The 20,793-nt window shown below is 36.0% G+C and overlaps 2 protein-coding genes across 2 annotated transcripts; both read left to right on the top strand.

The window, feature by feature from the left end:
* Positions 1-2,001: 2,001 nt before the first annotated feature.
* LOC105047370 (TOM1-like protein 9) lies at positions 2,002-13,608 on the top strand. The gene is made up of 11 exons (XM_019851049.3): positions 2,002-2,377; positions 2,416-2,583; positions 4,598-4,676; positions 7,427-7,525; positions 7,625-7,741; positions 8,028-8,197; positions 9,648-9,729; positions 10,744-10,829; positions 11,451-11,636; positions 12,032-12,549; positions 12,929-13,608. The coding sequence occupies exons 2-11, from the start codon at positions 2,483-2,485 to the stop codon at positions 13,519-13,521; spliced, it is 2,031 nt and encodes a 676-aa protein (XP_019706608.1). The 5' UTR covers positions 2,002-2,377; positions 2,416-2,482; the 3' UTR covers positions 13,522-13,608.
* A 1,391-nt stretch (positions 13,609-14,999) lies between these two features.
* On the top strand, positions 15,000-19,748 carry LOC105047369 (protein CURVATURE THYLAKOID 1C, chloroplastic). Its single transcript, XM_010926283.4, has 7 exons — positions 15,000-15,160; positions 15,257-15,364; positions 17,242-17,333; positions 17,842-17,928; positions 18,428-18,490; positions 18,595-18,632; positions 19,458-19,748. Exons 2-7 carry the CDS (start codon positions 15,265-15,267, stop codon positions 19,510-19,512), a joined length of 435 nt encoding a protein of 144 aa, XP_010924585.1. The 5' UTR covers positions 15,000-15,160; positions 15,257-15,264; the 3' UTR covers positions 19,513-19,748.
* Positions 19,749-20,793: the final 1,045 nt, after the last annotated feature.

The raw sequence follows: 20,793 nt of genomic DNA, 5'->3' as shown, positions 1-20,793 counted from the left end.
TTAATAATATATTTTTATAGTTTATATTTTATTTAAAAATTAATAAGTGCTATATAAAATTATATAGGAGTATACATAAATTCAGATACAGATTGAATAGTTGTCTATCCATATTCATTTTTTTTTTTTTATGGATATGGATATTAGTTAGAACCTCAAATTTCTATATATATCCAAATTGATTCGGATATGAAAATAAATTCGAACAGATGATATTCACACCGCTTTCACTCTTATGTTTAATAACAACTATCCATTTAAAAATTGTGGATTTTTGGGTGGGACATGATCCTCAATTTTAAAAAAAAGAGATAAAATGTCATTCGAACCCCAATTTCCTCTCATCATTTTCTAGCTTTATTGCAAGTCCTGTTTATAAAAAAAAGGAAAGTGAATTGCAGATGTGTTAGCATGAAAAGCTATTATCAAAAGACAAAATATGGAATTCTTTTAGTTCTGGTTATGCAAGAGATTCTCTATATTCATACTATAGTTTTATTGTTATGAGATCTTGATCCTCTTATTGTAACTATATATATATATATATAATATAGCAAGAAAAATATGCAATGACAAAGGAATGATCATCTTTATCTTTCCATCTTAATTGGAGGGTTTCTATTTACTATATCTGGCATACATATCATGCAAATAAATTTTTGTTCTTAGCACCAATTTAAAAGCTTCCAAAAACCAAATCCTTTTGACATGATATATACTTGTCAATATAGTATTATTGTTCTATGATGTTCTTATGTTAGTGGCAACCATGATGCTTACATAAAAATTCTATTTTGCCCACCATCTAGCAACACCATAATTTTGTAGATTCCAAGACTATCCTTTTGCAGATTATTGAAGAGCATGATTTTTGATTTCCCAAGATACTTCTGTTATGGGTATCATTTTGAAGTTACTCGGTCAAAGACTTCATATACTGTCCCAACTCTTAGTTTGTATCTTTTAGAATCTTAACCTCAAGCTACATTATCTAAAATTTTCTTTTCCTTTTTTTTCTTCCTAAGTTGATGATTGAATTCCAATGGATCTTGAAACTAATACCTCTCAAAAAATTAAAATCATGGCCATTTATTAGTTACACCAATCATAAGTGTTGCATGTGCCAAGATTTAATACTATACAACTGAAAGTATAAAGAAGAGTGTGTTGGTAAAACATCATATTTTGATATTTTTATATTTTCGATGATCACCTGCATCTAATGTGTTGTATTATGTGATAGTTGTATGATCATTACGATCAAGAGTTAGAAAGAAATGAAAGTGAGAATAATTGATTTTCATTCCAGTTATTTGGTTGGAAGGTATCCTATTTGTATTCTAATTCTGAAGAAAATAAAAATATCTCATTTCCCTGGAACTCAATCCTTTTTTTTTTTTTTTTTATATTCAAATTCCATTATGACTTCAATTTCAATCACAAAACAAATACATTAAGGGATATACCCATTCCAGTTTTCATACTTATTTCCATCACTATTCCAACTACAGATCAAACACCCCCTTAATATTATTTGATTTTTTTTTTTAAGATTGCTTTTTCTTTTTGGCAGGCCATGCCATTTTACCATCCATTTTCAATATATCTATTATGAAAAAAATTATTCCCAGAAACAACCATAAAGCATGCCATGCAAATGAAGACGACCTTTGTAAATCTATTAAACAGTCATCTTTCTTTCTATGCCTGGAGAAGAGTAGATTTACTTATCATTTTTCTCCTTAAGAAGAGCAGATTTTTCTATAAATTTCTTTCTAATTTTTCTGGTTTGGAAACAAGTCAAATTCTCTTTCCTTCTTACCTATCAAATTCTCTTTCCTTCAAGTTTAGTATGATAGGTAAGAGATTACTCATATTAAACTTAAAAATGAAGGAAAAAAAAAAAAAAAAAGAGAAATGTCCACCACCTTGTATCTCCTTCCATAGCCACTAAATAAACTTGGGAGATCTTTCTCTTTCTCTGTCAAAAAAAATAAAAAAATCATCTAAATAGTAAATACAGTATTCTTTTCTTTCCCAACTCCACCAAAGAAGAGGAGAGACCAGCACCAAACCCACCCAAATGTGGGAATGGTGGCAGAGGACGCTGCCACTCCTGGATCACCCACTCCTCCCTTGCAACCAAACATGGGGCGTATTCCCATAGGGCGTAATCGAGTCAGTAATGATGAAATCGCTTGACAAAAAGCCAACGCATCCGCGAAGCGAGCCTCGCGAAAGATAGCCGTAGCGGAAGTGATTTGCTTTTCCTTTTCTCCTCCATTTTAAATAAAATATAGATATAAAAACCAGCACCTCTCCGGCGAAGGGAAAGGAGAGATTCCAGGAATCGATTAGGGTTGCTCTCCTCCCCAGGGTCCGTGACGCGCCCCTCTCTGATCGGCGGAGGAAGAGGTTTCGTGGCCGAGATCCCACTTTCGTGGTTAGTTTATTTCCCTGTTGCTTCGCGGGGGCTGCAGCAATGACGGGGTCGTTGGCGGATCGGGCGACGAGCATCATGCTGATCGGTCCGGATTGGGCGATGAACATGGAGATCTGCGACATTTGCAATCGCGACCCTGGGTATCAGATTCCACCACTGCTAGCTTTCTTTCTCTGTTCCATTTCTGAAGTCATCTTTCTGTTTCATCCTATTCGAATTGGGATCTCTTTGGGTTTTTTGTTTGTTGTACTGTATCAGGGCTGGTTAATTTCGAGTCTTAGAAGTGTTTTAGCTAAAAAGCTCTCATTTTTTTTTTCTTTCGCAGGAAAGATAATAATGCAGGGTTGTATTACATCTGTTTGTAATTTTGTATGATTTGAGGCGAGGATGTCTCGATATGATGGATAAATTGAATCTGTTATGTGAAGAAATTTGGGCGGCGGCATTTTAAGCTATATAGAAAATAGAAAATAGGTGAATGGATGTAGGAGATGCTGTGTATGTGTCATATTTTTGAGCAATGGAACCATCAGTATTTACTCAAATGTTGGATAGAAGTGCTTTTCCTACTTTTTTCTATTTGTAAGTCTTATGGAGGTTGGTGTCCCTTTTTAGAGAGTTCTACACCGAGCTCAGTAAGATCTTAGGAGGTTTTGAACTAATGCAATCACCATGGTAAGATGGAAGTAGAACCTTTCTGCATGGCCATGACGTCATGGAGTTTCCTAATGCACTGATGCCAATTGTAATAACAATTACCTAGATGCTATCATATGGGGGACGACGTCTCTCTGATGTGCATGTAGAAATTATATGCATGCTTCAGATCCGCCATCCCCATGGTAAACAAATAGTAAAGTTTTTCAGATAAAACAAATTGAATCTGAATGTACCATGGTAATGTCAAGCACCAATTGGTCTTATTAGGTTTGATTATAGGCCTCACTCTTTTCTAAAGCTCCTCTAGTCAGCAATTCGGCATCAATGCTGGAGAGTTCATGTCTAATGGACAGCTGGTGATAGAAACTTGTCAAACTTTAATGAATCATATTTTGATTCATTAACCCATTACCGTTTATTTGGAGCAATTAGTTTAGGTTGATCCATGTAAGAAAATGAATTATGCCCTTGGAAAATAGATTTACCTCTTAATTGAATACAACTTGTTTTAGTTCAGGGAGTCCTCCACACCCACTTAGTCTTGTTCATTTAGCTTTTCTTCTATTGTCCTATACAATTTTTTGTGCTTTAATATTAGTTTTATTTTTGAAATAGTTTTGCTGTTATATTCCCTGGCATACTATGTTGGAAACTTCATGTTTTTCTAATTAATTCACTCCAAGAAAAACGGTTGCTTCATGTTGTGTCACGAGATCTGGCCTCCGAGTTTAGTCCCAAGAAAATTCTCGCACTTACCTGTCCAAACAAAATCTTTGGATGGTCTGTAATCCATTGCATACTTTAGGTTGTTTTTCTGAAGCTGCATATGTCAAAAAGAGTTCCCCAACTATCGAGTTCTCTAATGGTTTGCTTTACATTTTGCTAGACTCATTTCCATTTCATAAGTACGTATGCATTTCTGTTTCATAAGTATATATGTATATACTTATGTATGTATACATGTATGTGTAGAAATGACTTTCTTGTATGTATGTATGTATTCTTGTATGAATGTATAGAAATGACTTTCTTGTATTTTGAGTCCTCATGGCTTGACATGCGTCCTGGGTTGCTATATTTTACAGCCTTTGTTTGGCATTCATGGAATATTGCAAGAAGATATTACCAGACTTCAAGATCTTTTTGATGGCATAATCTGCTGTACATTTTCTCTTGGATTGAAATAAGGACTTCTGCTTATATTTATATTATTTTAGTTTCTTCTTAGTGGGCATTAGGGATACTGCAACCCATGAGAGCTTCTATTTTATTGCTAATTGACCTACAACATGACCTTCAAAATGGTGGCACTGATGCAGAAAAATTCAGACAACAAAGTTCATCTGTATAGAGTATGAACATATTTAAAATTTATCCTTCATTTATGTGCTCTAATGCAATAGCATCTGTTGGTTGATGATGTGTGATATCAAAGAGAGATTATTAGTTATTTTACTCTAATATTTTTGTTTTTGTCAATATTTGGTTTACCAGACAAGCAAAAGATGTCGTAAAGGGACTCAAGAAGCGTCTTAGACATAAGAATCCAAAGGTTCAGCTTCTTGCATTGACAGTAAGCACCACAATTATTTCTATTAATTTCTGTTCTTTTGCTTTAGTGGCATCTATTATTTCAACAATAATCTCATGCTGTTTCTTGTAACTGCCAGAATACTGTTTTTTCGGGAGTCCCTTGATCTTGTGTTTTGCATTTCCTCAGTACTAGATCTCCTACCTCACATACTGCACTCCATCTCTCTTCCACCTGCTTCCTAATGTCTCCATCCTTCAGTACAATTATCATCATCATTGTCATATTCAATCTAACTAGAGGAACTTTAGCTTAATATATTCTGTAACATATGCTGTCTTTTTATTTTTAGTTTATGACGTTGTCAGTTTCTCAAAAGTTAAACATATATGTGTACGTACATACATACATATATGTATGTATGTATGTATGCACTAGTCGTAATGCATGTGGGTGAGCTAATTATCATTTTTAGAAAGTCAAACATATACTAGTTATAATGCATGTCACGGCCGCTAAGATTTTAGATATAAGATAAAGTTTAAAAGAGTTTAATGTGGTTCAGACACTAATGTGCCTTCCCCGTGAAATTTGTTTAGGTTTATTTGGTATATTTCATTCTTAATCTGGAAAAGTTTAGGTTTTGCTATGACTGACAAATCACTATGAATTTGGGTTTTGAAGGATATCTGATTCTTATTATGTATAGAATCATGGAATCCCAACTTAAGGAGAGTTCCCTCTTGGACTTATCCTTCTCAGAGTTTAGTGACGTTGGAATCCTTTTCTATAGAAGATTGCCATGGTTTAAACCTTCAAAGGAGAAATATAGTCAGGTATATTATGGGAATTGAAAAGTTGGGAAATGCAGCTGCTTTTTTGTACAGTTTTAGGATATTCCTTGGCACATTTAATACTTAAATTTATTTTAGGTCTCTAATTCTCAATCCAATGTTATGAAAATTTTGTTCCTGTCATACTTAGGCATGAAATTCAGGCCATTAAGAAGTGATAATTAGTATCTAAAAACATTATATCTTCATATGCACACCTTGCTTCTAGAAGGTATGTATACATAACTGTTAAAATTCAATGCTACAGGAATTGCTAGGGTCCATGACAAATAAATGTGATACGAATGAAGTTTTGACAAGATTGTGACCAGGACAGAAGTTTACTTTTGCAACCAACTAGTGACTTAGGTTTTCTGTTTCTGAGAGCAACACCCATGCATCTGATTGGAAAGTTTTCCAGCTTAATGATGATGAAGCACCCAAGTCATGAACAAGGCCTGTGATACTAGCTTTGATTTATGATATAAGCTTTTAATTTACTAAAATTAATAAAAAGAACCCAAGGTTCTTGAATCAAAGAAACAGACATTTTAAGAAACAAGCGGGATGGGAACTAGGTCCAAACTCCAAGCCCTTCCTAACCCTGAAGCCATGTATGTTGAGACCTTGGAGGTTGTTCGAGGAAACTGGTGAAGCATCTTAAAATCAAGGTAAAGATGGGAAAGCATGAGGACTCCTTGTTACAGCACATGATTAAACAATTTAAACCTAACTATTTTACTCATTTAGCAAAAAAACTTAGTAATAGGTATTTTATTATGAATCATTGTTGTCACAAAGCATGATCCCTTTTATTTTGGCTATCTAGCATTATCAGATGCCCCAATACACTTGTGGGCTGTTGTAACCTAAGCGAAATCAGTATTTATCATAAAGTGCATATTCGTCGGGAAAGAGTCTGCAGTATGATAGATGTCTGTGCACATTCTTGATTCTCATAACTTTGTTCTGTTTAATGTATATACATGTTTTACATTCCAAATTCTGTCCCATCTAAAACCATGTTTTCATTTTTGCTTGTTTGTTATGGTCAAAGTTGAGGCTGATTTAGCTTATACCAAATGTCTAATTGCATATTAGACGTTCATTCCTGAGAAAATGAAGATCCTTGGGCCTGTTTGGATGTCTATGGGGTTTCTTAAAACAAATAACCATAAACCCTGATTACTTTGTAAAACAGGTTTAACAAAAAACAAGGGGTGATCTGTTTTGTATGAAAGTCTTCTCTTAAGTTTTATGATCTGCTTTTCCATGGCTGTAGCATCTTTAGATTTATTCAGGGTTTAAAAATTTGGTTTTTGTCCCACCTCTGGGTCAGTTCTGGACCTTTGGTCAATAATGCCCAGAATATCCGCCTTAATGTCTAGAACTATCAAGTATATACTGCTATTTGAAGTATTTATTCTTATTTGCTTTATTTGTTCCGTTCACACTTCATCTTTTTGCCTTTAACACTTTCGATGATGATAGATTTGTACTGGTAAGCATCGATGATTTATTGAAGTATTGCAGGCTGTCTTGAGTCAAGGGATGAAAGTTATTTTAAGACACATTACATGGACTCTGGTTCATGTCTTGGGTGTGGTTGCAGGTCTAATAGTTGGATCCTTTCAATATCTAAGAATTTCTTCTTATGGAGCCATGTCCAAGTGTTGTCCCAGTGTCATACCAATTTCCATGCTCAAGTGTTGGATTTGGTTATATTGTGCTAAATCAAAGAATTTGGTAACAGATATTTTTAACATATTTACTATGGCAAGTCAGGAAACATAGCAATTTTTTGGGGATAAATCAATGCCTTTGTTAAACATCAGTCAATATAGTTTTCTTACCCTGCAACTTTGACACCATTATCAGTTTTTCTGTTATACTGTTGTTGTTGGGTTATTTCGGAAATCCTAGACTAATAGCAGTGTGTTCCTGCTTCAATTCTACCAGCTTTTGGAAACAATGGTAAAGAACTGCGGTGACATAGTCCACGTGCATGTTGCCGAGAAAGATATCCTGCATGAAATGGTGAAGATAGTGAGAAAGAAGGTTTTAATATGATCTCAAGAATCATCTTAATTCTTGTCCACTTTTTTGTCCTTGATTCCTTTTGAAAAATTTAAATTATCTCATTCTAAATCTATGCAGCAACCTGATATTCATGTCAAGGAGAAGGTACTAGTGTTAATAGATACTTGGCAAGAAGCATTTGGTGGTCCACAGGCAAGATATCCACAATATTTTGCAGCATATCAGGAGTTGTTGGTATGCTTTCAGACTTCTAATAGTTTACAAGTTAGGTGGTGATAGATATATTTACTTTCTGAAAAGCATCCCTCTCACTGCAAACTATCTTAGATAAAGCTGACTCATGTCCATCCATCAGAGAACTGTTGCTGGGGTGGCTAACATTAGTTTGATATCTTTTTAGTAATAATTCATGTTTAGGTTATCATATACACCATGTTTAGGTACTTGCATAAGTTGGTATGTATGTACACACACATATCTTCTTAATTGAAATTTTCCTGAGGTATTTTTTGTCTGTCAGCATGCAGGAGCTGTATATCCTCAAAGGCCTGAGAGATCTGCACCTGTATTTACTCCTCTGCAGACACAACCTTTGACATCCTATCCTCAATCTTTGCGAAATCTCGGAAATCCTGATTATCAACAAGAGGCACCTGAGTCTTCTGTTAGTTCAGATATTCTTGCTTTGAGGTGCGTTATGTAGTTCCCCTTGCCAATGTTTTAATATACTTAATTAGCATGTTATATGCTTTCGGGAGTGGAACATCAGCATGTACTGAAATATAATTTGTTCATTCCGTATCATATTAGTTTGTTAAGTCTGACTACTACTACTACTACTATTAGTAACAGTTTTCTAGGTCTCATACTATTTTTGAGACCATATTCTTAAAGAATGTTCTTTCTTGAAGCTTATGAAGCAAGGTTCGCTATCTTGGCACCAGACACTGTATTAGTACCATGTTGGTATAGTGTCGGTTCAACGTACTGCGACTTGGCATGCCTTTATATTGAGTCTTAGTTTGATACTGTTATGGTATGGTATGCCTGGTACGGCATGGTATGCACTAGTATGGCAGACCTTGCTATAAAGATTCGATCCACTTGCCATCGTTATATAGCTGCATGTTATCACTGAGTTAATTTTAAATTAATAAGTGATAAAATAAATTGGTGTTGATAGAGTGTTAAGCATTCAATAGCCAGTGTTTGTTTGTGGGAATATTTGTTTGAGATTCAAGTACTTTGTGCAAGAGTGACCTTTGATATGTTCAGAATCCACTCCTGATAATTAAATTATCTGAGAAGCCTTCATTAGATCTGTTGTGCGCCATCTTACATTAACATAAGTGATAAATTACATTTGTCATCAAATAAACCTCTCTATCTATCAAAAGCCTGCAGCTTACAGAAATAGGGGAATTGTACAAATGAATCTCCTTGTATATTAGGGCTTCTAGATTAACATTTCTATTGTTTCATTCACCATCAGTGAATCACTAATTATTAAGATAATACCCATACAAAGAGGAAGGAAAGTTGTGGTTTGTTAATTCATAGCAAGAGTCAAGAGAAACCCAAGCTTTGCGGTTTTGGGATGGGTTTGACTTGGTATGCTTTCAATCTCAGTTCTTAGTACAGTTTAATGAGATTTCATCTTCCTTTTACTTCTAGCTGTCATAATGTATCGATAGGGTGTTTGACAATGGTTATGGATTTCTTGCTGCATCATGTGAAAATGATATGGCAGGATTTTGTGATTTGTTGCCTCTTTATATTTACATATTTGTCAAACTCCAACTCCATCTATGTTATTTAAATTTGTGGTAGCGGAGGTGACCTGTACCTGTTAAGTACTCAAGCCTGGTAAATGGTAAGTTGTAAGGTTTCACCTTATCTGGGGCTTTAGTTACCAAACCGGTTAGATATATGAAATAAAAGGAAGAAAAACTGAACCTACAGCTGCAGAATGAGGTATAAGAGCTTCCTATTATGCTCCCTTTTCCAATCCAGTCTGTATGCCTCAGCTCTTTATACAATTTCCTTTTATTCCGATTACCTTTTGAATAATTATGTGTTATTTTTCTGTTTCTGCTCCTATATTTGATTTTATAAATTGAAACTAGGTTTCTTTGTTCAGCCTTACAGAAATCGAGAATGCCCGCAGTGCTATTGATATTCTTGCACAAATGCTTAATGCTTTAGAACCTGGGAACAAAAAGGTAATCTGCAAATTGATGCTGCTGATTTTATTTTCATATCTAAGGCCGGAGTAACTGTTCAGACTTGAATTTTACTTATGACTAGTGACTAAACATGCAAATGCTAAAAATCTTGAATGGAACTTGGATATCTGGATTGAAACATCAACTAATGGCTGGCAAGGGCTGTTGAAAACATCATGCTGCAAACACTTAACTTGGATTCTAGTATTGTAAAGTATCTATAAACTCATTATTTGAACCTGTTGCTAGCATCTGGATTGTCTCAAGTGAACTGAAGCCATTTACATTGGTTGGATATGGACGCACATATTTTGATTCCTTTAGTTTTATGAACTCCAATCAATCAACCGCAAATTTTGTATGCTAGGCTCAATTAACTTGTAATTTGGTTTAATGGAAAAATGTTGGTTATTGGAAATTATAAGGTATTGGATTCAATGAGGGCTGCAAGCAGGGATGGGTTGGGTGTGGTCTGACCAGCTTCAGATCTAGGATCTAGACCTAGATGCAACTAATTCTCTTGGCATGCTAGGCAAGGCTAGCTCCAGTTTGAGGTTGGGTTAGGCTCACCTCTGATTTCATTTGGTTAAATTCTGTTTTTGGAAATAATATTTGTTGGGATTGATTCATTCTGGTCCAGTTCTTCTAGATTTATACTTAAGCTCTGTTAGCGTTCAGATCATGGTTTGGGACCCCTGCCGAACTAATGGCTATGAATTCGGGCAATGTTGAGGTTCAAATCAGGTTGTGTTTGGGTAAGATTCAAGTCCACCTGACACATGCATCACATATTCAACTTGTTATTATCTTCAATCTGCATATGGCCTATTTCTCATTTATCTTTAGCCAGAATTGAAGGTGTAATTATTTGAGACCCAAACCGAGGCCTGATTCTGAAAATGAGTCCCTTACCTGAAACTTTTAGAATTTTGATTCGTACTCACTAAGTTTCAAATATTGGATCTTGTGCATAACTTTCAGTCTGAATTCCATGTTTCTGCTAACATGCAGGGACTCACACAGGAGGTGCTTGTCGACCTTGTTGATCAGTGCCGTTCATACAAGCAGAGAGTGGTACATCTTGTGAACACGACTTCGTAAGACCTCTAAAGAGTTATTTATACATCAGCATGTAATCTTTAAAAAACAGTAGTTTGTAAATAACGTCAATTTTTTTAACTGTGTTTTTCTTTTTGCCAAGATTGCAGGTGTAATCTATTTATTTAATATGATATCCCTCTGAAAAGCAGCCTTCCATTTTTCATATGTTTTGTTGAAATAAAAGAACATTCGACACCTTTATGCTTTTAGGAAAGAAAGTACTATCCTTTTCATTTTCATTTAGTTTTCTCTTTTCATTTACCTTTCTATTCTTCTTTTTTTTGGATAGCCTTTCTGTTTCTGTGCAACTCTGCAACTCTCTCTCTCTCTCTCTCTCTCTGAATTTTTAAGGACAGTTTTATATGCTGGCTTTTTGCCAAAGTAGCCTCAAAATCTCTGTATAAAACCATATATATTTTTAATTTGAATGCATCTTGATTCTTTTCTTTTCTTTAACATAAAGCCAAATAAATCCAACATATTATGCGTCGACATGCTGTGTCATAGGCATTAAATCTTTTCTGTGCAACCTGAGCCCACATGAAAGCCTGAATGAGATTGTGGTCTCTCATACTTTGCTAAATGGCTGTTTACTATTTGCTTTCTAATACTTACAGGGATGAGGAACTACTTCGCGAAGGACTTGCACTAAATGATGAGTTGCAGCGGATTCTAGCTAGACATGATGCTGTTCTTTCAGGCACTGCTGTTCATGCAGAGAAGCCAAAGACTCTTCAAGCACTTGTAGATGTTGATGACTCTGCTGCAACAAATGCAGATAATAGTGCACAAAAGAATCAAAAGTAGTCCATATTCTTTTAGAAACAACTTTATTTATTGCTTACTCAACATGTTTGAAAGTTTTTATTCAGGAAAGTAGTTATATCCTTAAAAAAGGAGGAATAAAAATCAGTTCATCTATGTATAAAATTGCTTTAAAGGTGTATTAGCTCATTCATTTTCAATCTTATAAAATTTAATGCACTAGAAGGCAGCCTCTACTTAGATAAAATTTTGTATGAATGATCGTCCCACTGTTCCTTTTGAGTACTTTACCTTTAAATCCATGGTTGGGACTTTGGCCTTGTTTGATCAGGTGGAAGGCTTTGATTTTGTTCATTTTCAATTTGTTATATTTGTTACGTCAACAAAATAAAAAAAATTGTTTTCCTTAAGGCATAGTGCATGTATTCTGTAGGTCCAGTACAAGCACAAGCACTGGTGATCAGTCTCCTTTTCAGCAATTACTGCTGCCTGCACCTCCAGCATCCAATGGTGGGGCAACCTCGTTAGCTATAGTTGATCCTAATATAGACCTTCTTAGTGGTGAAGATTTCAGTAAACCTACAACTGAGAGGCCTCTTGCACTTGTACCTGTTACTGACCTAGTTGATAGTTCTGCTACCTCTGGAACTGAGCAGAGCATTTTAGCTCTTTCCAATGTATTTTCTCAAAACAACAATAACAGCAAAGAACCTATCAGTGCTATTAATTCTGATATGGTGCATCCAGCATCACAGACATATCCTGCTGCATCTCAGCTTCAACTACAACACCAGCAGTCTACCTATTTTTCCAATGAAACTCTCCCAAACTCAGGGGTACCTCCGTATGAACAGGCAGCTTACATGCAAGGAACCCAGTTGAGTCAAGCAAATCCTGCATGGAATGGTCCAAGTGTTCATGGCTTGAGTTCCCAGCAGCAGGCACCTTACAGTAAGTATTTGACATTTTCCTTGACTATTTTACTGCTTTTGAAATGCATTTAAGTGACAAAACATTCTATCGGAAGTGTCATGCCTGAAAACTCCATTCTCTTATACGTCAAAACTTGAAGTAGCTGTCCTTGAATATTTCTTCTTCCATTTCTTCCAAAAGTTTATGTGCTTTGGAATGTCACTATTTAAGAAACTGTTGCATGGAAATACTAAACTAATTGATGTTGGTTGAATGGAAATACTAAACCAATTGATATTGGTTGAAATTATTTTTGTTATTTTCAGTTCCAAATTACCATCTCTTAAACCATACGATCCATAGCTAGTTTTCATGGGTCATAGGAGGGTATGATATCACATAACTCTCTCTTAAACAGATGTAAATGATCGAGGTGGAGCTCTTCCGCTGCCACCATGGGAAGCTCAACCAGTTCAGAATAACCAACTGGTTGAGTCTCATCAAATGCAGAGTGGCCAACCTGGAGGTGGTATACATCCCTGGCCAATCCAAAGCAGCAATCCTGGAGGAATGCATCCTGGACTGATTCAGAACAACCAGCAGATGGGCATGCTTACCCTGCCAATGCAGAGGAACCAGGTGGGAGGTTTATATTCTCAACCTATTCAGGGTGGGCAGTTTGCAGGCATGCAGCAACAACCAGTGCAGGGTGTTCAGCTGATAGGTTATGGATATGGTCTACAGCCAACGGCTCAATACTATGATCAGAGAGCTCCATACCCTTATGCTAGTCCAAATCAGATTTCTCACAGGATGTATGGGCTTTCCTTGACAGACAACAATAATTACATGAATATGACCTCCTCTTATCAGATACCCACTTCATCGACATCTTTCAGTCAGCAATCCAACAGACAATCCAAGCCTGAAGATAAGTTATTTGGCGATCTTGTTAACTTGGCCAAGTCAAAGCAAAATAAACCCAACGGCAGTAAAATGGGGAGCCTGTAAAATCATTGAGTGTGTCTTTTTCATTTTTTGGCTTGTTATTTGTATCAAACCCTTTCTGAAAAGTATATTTTTTCACTTACTTTGTTATATGTTTAATCTGTTGATTGCTATAATGTTCATGTTTTTATGGAGAAAGGAAAACAACTGATTGGAGGTAATTGGACCCATTCACACTTAGCTTATGTTGATAGTTCAGGGAGTGCTGAATTTCTGTTAGTCACTGAGTTCTTGTGTTTTTCTCGTTCTCATGTATCTTCTTTGGTCTCTTACTTCATGTCACAGTGCACAATTCAAAGGCTGTTCAAGGTGTGTATATAATTTGTACCAGAAAAATTTACACCCATAATTTGTGTTGTCTTTGTGATGCAGCTGATTCATCTTACATGGGGAGCTTGTCGAGTGAAAGAAATTCCATCGATGCTAAACAAGCATTTCAATGCAATTCCAGAACATCAAACATTTTGTTTCCATTGTGTCTCTGGGCTAAAGAGAGGATAAAAGTCATATTCGCTGATGCTAGGATTTCAAATCCCAATAGTTCCATCTGGTTCTGGCTGCAAAGTTTTAACAAAGTACCCTTAGCCTGAGTCATGCTCATACCTTTGTAAACAACCCTTGTCCCATTTATTATAAGAATTTGGCTCTACGGAGATCTCAATTGCCTAGGCAACTCTAAATATCACAGTGGCCTGCCATGAAACCAACCTATAAGGGCAACTGATGATCTCAAATATGAACCATGTAGCCTCATTTGATGACAATTTATTTACAAAATTGCAAAATTAACTGCAAGCTTGCAGAGCCATTATTAATTGAGCTGCTTATGAGAAACTCCACTATTAATATTACATATCCAATTAAAGTATCTCCCCTCATGTCCCTTCATTCCTTGATTTGAATGTAGTAAGTATGCTTCCAACCTGCTTATACACCCAAAAAAAAAAAAAAATAAATAAATAGTATTGCTGCACCAAGGTAATCTAACAATTAAACAAGATTTTAGTCCATGGTAGCACTTGTCATATGATAGAGAGCGAAAAATGCAATTTATTTTTTTATTCATTAAATAAAATAATATTTTCAAATTCAACTTTACTTATTAAATTGATAAAGGTAATTTTTATTCGGCGAAGACTATCTTGAAAAACAGTGTAATTACTTTTTCATCATTTTTAATTGAAATTATAATAATAAAAAAAATATTTATTGCAACATTGCTATTATGTCAAATTTTTAACAAATAAATGACAGCCTTTATATTTCTGTCATGTATTTCATCAATTCTTATAAATTATACCTCATTTTACCTCATGTATTTCACTTATTCACAATTGATGATTGATTTGTTAATCACCGTCGCAGCAAATATTTTCTCATAATAATAGCTGTTAAAGTCGGAACTGTCATAATTTTATTTGCAAATAAACCCTGACCATAGCGTTATGCATACATCCATAATTTGTCCGACGGATGGGGGGGAATTTGCAAAAAGACAACTATCCACTCTGTACACATCGAGAGACTGTGGCTCCCCCTTTCTATGATCACTGTCCGAGACCACGACTGGAAGAGGCGCACCAGGAAAAAGGAAAACCCTCGCCTTCTCGGCTCCATCTTTTTGATAAATTTCGAGTCTTAGGTTCGAATTGTGAATGCCCACAAAGAAAGGACGGATATTTCCAGTTATTTGTGTCGATTTTTCATGATTTAACGGTCCTTTTTCATGTATTCACAGAGACAAATATGGCTTCTGCCTCTGCCAGCATTCTACCATCTCTTTTCTTAAGCGGAAACAAATATATTTTCAAAAATGTTCGAAAGCTTCCAGCTTCCACGGTTAAAGGTAATTTAAGCTGCTTTTAGCCAATGTTTGTTGATATAAAAATCGTTCTTTTCTAACTCTCAGTACGATTTCTATTTGAAGGCCCGGGGTTGGGGGGTTAATCGGCTGTCAGAGATTTTCTTTAGTTGAAATCTTATAATTCTGTGGTAAAAAAAAATCTTTCCATTAGTTTTGAAACTTGAGGAAATGGAATTGGTTGGCCATCCTGCTAACTAGAAAAAAGAAAAAGGTTTGAATTCTTCATTTCTTCGTATGCTACTATGCTCTCATAGTTCTTTGACATGAGAAGCAGGGTCTTCAGTCCTACAATTTTTTTTTTTTTTGATGATAAGAAATTAAATTTTTAGATTAGATTATTTTCATAGGATGTTATATGTCTATTGCATTTCATTTTGATGTCATATTTCAAAAACAGTTGATTTGGAAACAATTATATTTCAATATATTGATGGATGCTTTTTGGCCCATTAGTTTACTAAGGGTAGCTTTTGATAGTAGGTTATCACGAGCACTGTTCGCCGAACCATCCCAAACCGGATGGTTCAAGGCATTTTGGGCCATACTGGTGGCAAACCGGGATAGTTCGGATGGGTAAATTGAAACACCCGACAAGGAAGAGGAAAAGAGGGGGAAAGAGAGGAAGGGAGAGAGAGAGAGAGAGAGAGGAGGGGAGGGGAAGATGGGATGATGCTGTCGGAGGCTGGCGGTGGTCTGTTGAGGCCGTTGGAGGGCCGTGGAGGCTTCTACAGCTCGATATCGTCCGATAGGACGTTTAAGAGAAAGAGAGAAAGAGGAGGAGCGACGGTATCAGAGGGACGTACAACTGGCGGAGAGGCTGTCGGAGGGCGTCCGACGGCCATGGCGGCCAGCTGGTGGCCCTCCAGCGGCTTCCCTTCCTCCTTTTCTTTCTTTCCTCCCCTCGTTCTCTCTCTCTCTCTCTCTCTCTCTCTCTCTTCCTTCTCCTCAGTTCCCTCTTTCTGCCCTATGTCGGTTCGCGTTGGTCTGATCTGGTCCGGACTGTACCGGTTCATACCGCCGGCCGGCTGGCATGGATACTAGCCCCAGTTCCGGCTTTCTTGATCATAAGTTTTAGCCATTTAGATCTCGTCTATATAATTAGAACTCAATTAGTGGATCTCATACTTGTGAGAGTGGAGGTTGAAGGAATTGTATGCATAGAATGAATCAAAACACAATTGCCTTTTTTCCTCTTATTAAAACCTATGACAATTCGCAAGAGTTTCAGACTTTAAGTTAAAGGTTTGACATATTGTCAGAAATAGTTTTCATGCTATTCTTTTGTCTAGGAAATTGAGATGCTTCATGGTTCATGACAATGACCATTCATTACAGAATTCCATGCTTTAAGACTTTTGGAATTAATGAATCGCATGCAAACCAGGGATTTCAGGTTATGATGCCCAAATTTAATGCAGTCTTGTCCTATAAACTGTTATCATTCTTTATAATATAGTATCCGAGTCATGTGCAGTAAAGCTTATCGGGGTTGGACCGCTGGAATATCTAACTTGTGTTCTAACAATCTGTGAATTCATTAAAAATTTTGGTTCATGAAATTATCATACAGGAGCATTTTCCCTCCTTTTCAATAGTGGGGTGTGGTGGTGGGGAGGTCAAAGAAATTTCTACCTGATTCACATTTATATCAACACTTTAGAACTCCATCTTCCAGGAAGTGAATGCCCAAGATTGTAACTTACATATATTTTTGTTGGTATGCTGCTAGAATTCAGAACTTGATGGTTACTTAGGCTCAAAATTATGTGTATTTTACATTTATTATTTTATTCATCGCCAGGCTTGAATGCATAAGTGCAAGACATGCTTTAATTTTATAACTTCGTTTCTTGATGCAGGTAGACAGAGATGTGCGCGGGTTGTTGTAAAGGGTCTTGGAGATAGTTCTGATTCTTCATCCCAGAGCATTGTCAAATATGTTCAAAACGCTGTGAGTTATTTTATTTTGTGCTTCTCTTTATTGTTGTCTTCACTTTGTTCATGAATGCATCAAAATGTCTGCACTTAAACTAACAGCGGCCGGGAGCAGCTAAAAATCAAGAATGGTGAAAAGATGCATTTTAAATTGCAGTCTTTTCTTAATAGCTTGTAAAATATTGATCTGTGGCCTATGCCAACAAACTTATGGAGATCAACATGATGAGTGAACATATATTTATCTGGATTGTTAAAATCAAAACAATAGAAAAATAGTGGCATTTGCTGTCATATCATACCATTTACTAAGGGAAACCACCATACACAAGGGTAATATGAGGGAAGAAATAACCAGAATTATTCTTTGTACTTAGTTGTTTTATGATTGATAGACTTGACATCATGTAGTTTAGGCAAAGATACTGTGCTGCCTCTATCTTGTTGTAAATAAAATGTACTAGACGGGATGCTTAAATGCAGAATGCAATCTTAAAATTCTTTTTTGTATTTGTTTGAAACAGTGGAACAACTCTGAAGATCGAATTGGCCTTGTTGGTCTTAGTTTCGCAGCCATTGTCGCAATTTGGGCATCTAGCAGTTTCATTGTGGTAATTACTAATATCTTTGCTGATCAAGATTGATATATCATCATTGTTGTTACTCTAGCCTTTTACTGTTAAAAGTTATAAAATGGGGTCAACCATGGTGCACAACTTGAAGTAGAGAAGGCTTCTAAGAGGATTGAGCAAATTCATATATCAACTACCAACTTGACATTGACCATCTAAATATTGGCAACTAATTCTTGACCTAGCCAATGGTGGGCAAGAGAGGGGCCTGCCATGGAATGTAGAAGGCTAATTGGCAGATTTGGACGCCTACTTATCTGGTTTTGAAACTGGGGGTTAACTCATCAAAATTCTGATAAACTTGCAAAGGATCTGAATGAAGAGGAAAGATTAAAAGTTCTGTACAGGGAACTATATTCATTGATGATTTCCCATCCATGTTCTCAGCATGGGAGCAAACCAAACAAACAAATCTAATTATCTTCATTATTCATACTTCATACACTATGCATTTTAACTGAAGATCTTCTACTTGCAGGCCATCGACAAGCTTCCTTTTATCCCAAGTGCTCTTGAGGTCATTGGAATATTGTTCTCTTGGGTATGTGCTTTGATACATCTGTCATTTTTTTGAAAATAGAGAATGCAGAAGCAATACTAGATCAAATTTAAACTTTCTAACTTGAACTTTCTTGACTGTTACAGTGGTTTATATATCGGTACCTCCTATTCAAACCTGACAGGTGCGAGAGCTTGTTTCCTGGGTCAATTTCTAATTAGACACCTCCCCTATTATGCATGTTTGGTTGACAGGAATTGAGAGGTGGGAATGGGCTTCAGATTCCCCTCCAGTCTATTCTTATGTTTGGTAACTCATTTGGACATGGAAATGCTGATTCCCATGGGTATTGGATTCCCATAAAAAGGAAATTTTGTCTCATCTCGTTGATTGTTTGTTTAAAATGCAAGCAGTTATACAGATTTGAGATTCCTACCAAGTCAAAAGTTTGAGTAGGTTCCAAAGGGAGTTCATAGAAACAGAGCTACAACCTTTGAGTTAGTGGGCAAACTTTCAGCAGCCTCCCTGGATATTCTTACAACCAAAGCTTCTTTTTTTTAAAAATAAAAGAGGAAAATTCATTTTGACAATTTATTCGGAAAAATCTGGGAAAAACATTTTTGTCATCTTGATTTGTATTATATTGATACTAATTTGTGGTTTACCAAAGTTACATCCTTACACAGCCTTCCCAAACCTTCTGTCTATATAAAAGTTTTACTGTGCATCTTTGAATCAAATGTTAGATGGTAGATTTGTTTGGCGATATTGTGCAATCAAATGTTAGATGGTAGATTTGTTTGGCGATATTGTGCCTAACTAATTATGTGATCAGAAGTTCCTAATTTTTGGTACTATGTATATGATGTCCAAATCACAAATTCTCTCTCATCTATCTGTATGGAAGCAGCATGTGGTCTAACATCTATTATTGCACTGCCAGCATTCTAGGAGTCGTTTTGTGCTTCGCTGAATATTTCATTCATTGATTCTGTTCTTTTGTTTTCAGGGAAGAGCTATCGAGAAATATCAAGAATTCAATTTCAAATATACTTGGCCAGTGAAAGATTGCAGGGTAGCAACCAGGCGCGAAGCTTGGAAGCAAAATTTAGAGCCAAACAGGATCTTGTATTGGATTTATTTCAAATTCTGGAATTTCCCGGAGTTCCAAGAACGTGCTTTATTCTCATGTATGGGTTTTGTAGATAACAATGTTTTATTCTGCCGACGTATTGCTTTGGACTACATGTGTCAGTACAACATACTAAAGTGGCAAATGTCTTTTTCCTTTTGATTTGAACTTCAGTGGCCATTGTAGAGTGTCCAACTTCAGCTATTTTGTGCCATCAAATTCCTAAACTACTAGATTCCGAAATAGTTTTCATGCTTATCACCTAACATATGTAGTCCAGACATATTTCAAGACAGAATACTCTGCTATTTACGAGTCTAGGTAGGTTAATCTCATAACAAGCTGATTGTTACCCCTTCTAGAAATCTACAGTAAGCATTGGTCCTAAGCGACTGCTGGATTTTCTTTTATCTGAAACAGGTTTTATTGTAACTTCAGAATTTTACAGATGGTCCTTTTCTGATGTCCGGATTCCAGGCCACTGGAACTTCTTTTCCTTCTTCCAAACAGGAAAATGACTCCCTCTGCGAATCAGGCACTCCAAACTTTTATTTGATGCATTATCTTGGTTGTGATCGGTCAGCTTCTCTCTTTTAAATAAACTTTTCTTCAGGGTGGCAGCAGGGATTGGAGAAGACATATTTTCTATTTTAAAGTGAAAAATAAATCATTTTTGTATTTGTTCTCAAAAAGCTAACTGTTCATATTGATTTTTAAGCTATCCAATAAGAGTACAGGAGTACCCAATCTCAAACCAAATTATAAAGGGGCAGATTGAAGCCAGGTTGAAAGCAACTGTCGAGAGGCCAATGTGGTAGGCTTTGTTTAGTTATCAAGAAAATGAAAAGAAAAGGAACATAAATTAGTGAAAGAAAAGAAAAGAGAAGAGAAGAAAATAAAAGAAAAGTTAAGATTTTTTTCGTTGCTATGAAAAAATTGCAGAGAAATTTATCATGAAATATAATTAAGATATGAACAAGTTTTTTGGTGTTCGCACGGCGGGGTGCGGTGTTAGACATCACCTTTTTTTTTTTTTTTTGGTTGCTTTGCCAACAAGATTGTTCAATGAAAACATAAAAATGGTGTGCAAGAGAAAAGATGGAAAGGATAGAACTCAGTCTCTGTCAAACCTTGCACATGGCATAAGCTAAATGACCCCAATTAGTGTGCCACATGGGCAAGGACATGGGGTGCATTGAGTAAAAATAAATAT

Source organism: Elaeis guineensis, chromosome 6, assembly GCF_000442705.2.
Source record: "Elaeis guineensis isolate ETL-2024a chromosome 6, EG11, whole genome shotgun sequence".
Lineage (NCBI taxonomy): Eukaryota > Viridiplantae > Streptophyta > Magnoliopsida > Arecales > Arecaceae > Elaeis > Elaeis guineensis.
The sequence above is the reverse complement of the archived record's forward strand: the minus strand, read 5'-3'. Positions and strand labels throughout refer to the sequence as shown.

What these genes read in the sequence shown, in the direction of transcription:
- LOC105047370 (XM_019851049.3), top strand. Translation starts at nt 2,483, where the DNA reads ATGACGGGGTCGTTGGCGGATCGGGCGACGAGCATCATGCTGATCGGT. An exon ending in TTCAGCTTCTTGCATTGACA is followed by an intron (nt 4,677 to 7,426) that starts GTAAGCACCACA and finishes CAATTCTACCAG; the next exon opens with CTTTTGGAAACAATGGTAAA. An exon ending in CATCTTGTGAACACGACTTC is followed by an intron (nt 10,830 to 11,450) that starts GTAAGACCTCTA and finishes TAATACTTACAG; the next exon opens with GGATGAGGAACTACTTCGCG.
- LOC105047369 (XM_010926283.4), top strand. Translation starts at nt 15,265, where the DNA reads ATGGCTTCTGCCTCTGCCAGCATTCTACCATCTCTTTTCTTAAGCGGA. An exon ending in TCCAGCTTCCACGGTTAAAG is followed by an intron (nt 15,365 to 17,241) that starts GTAATTTAAGCT and finishes TTCTTGATGCAG; the next exon opens with GTAGACAGAGATGTGCGCGG. An exon ending in CTCCTATTCAAACCTGACAG is followed by an intron (nt 18,633 to 19,457) that starts GTGCGAGAGCTT and finishes TTTTGTTTTCAG; the next exon opens with GGAAGAGCTATCGAGAAATA.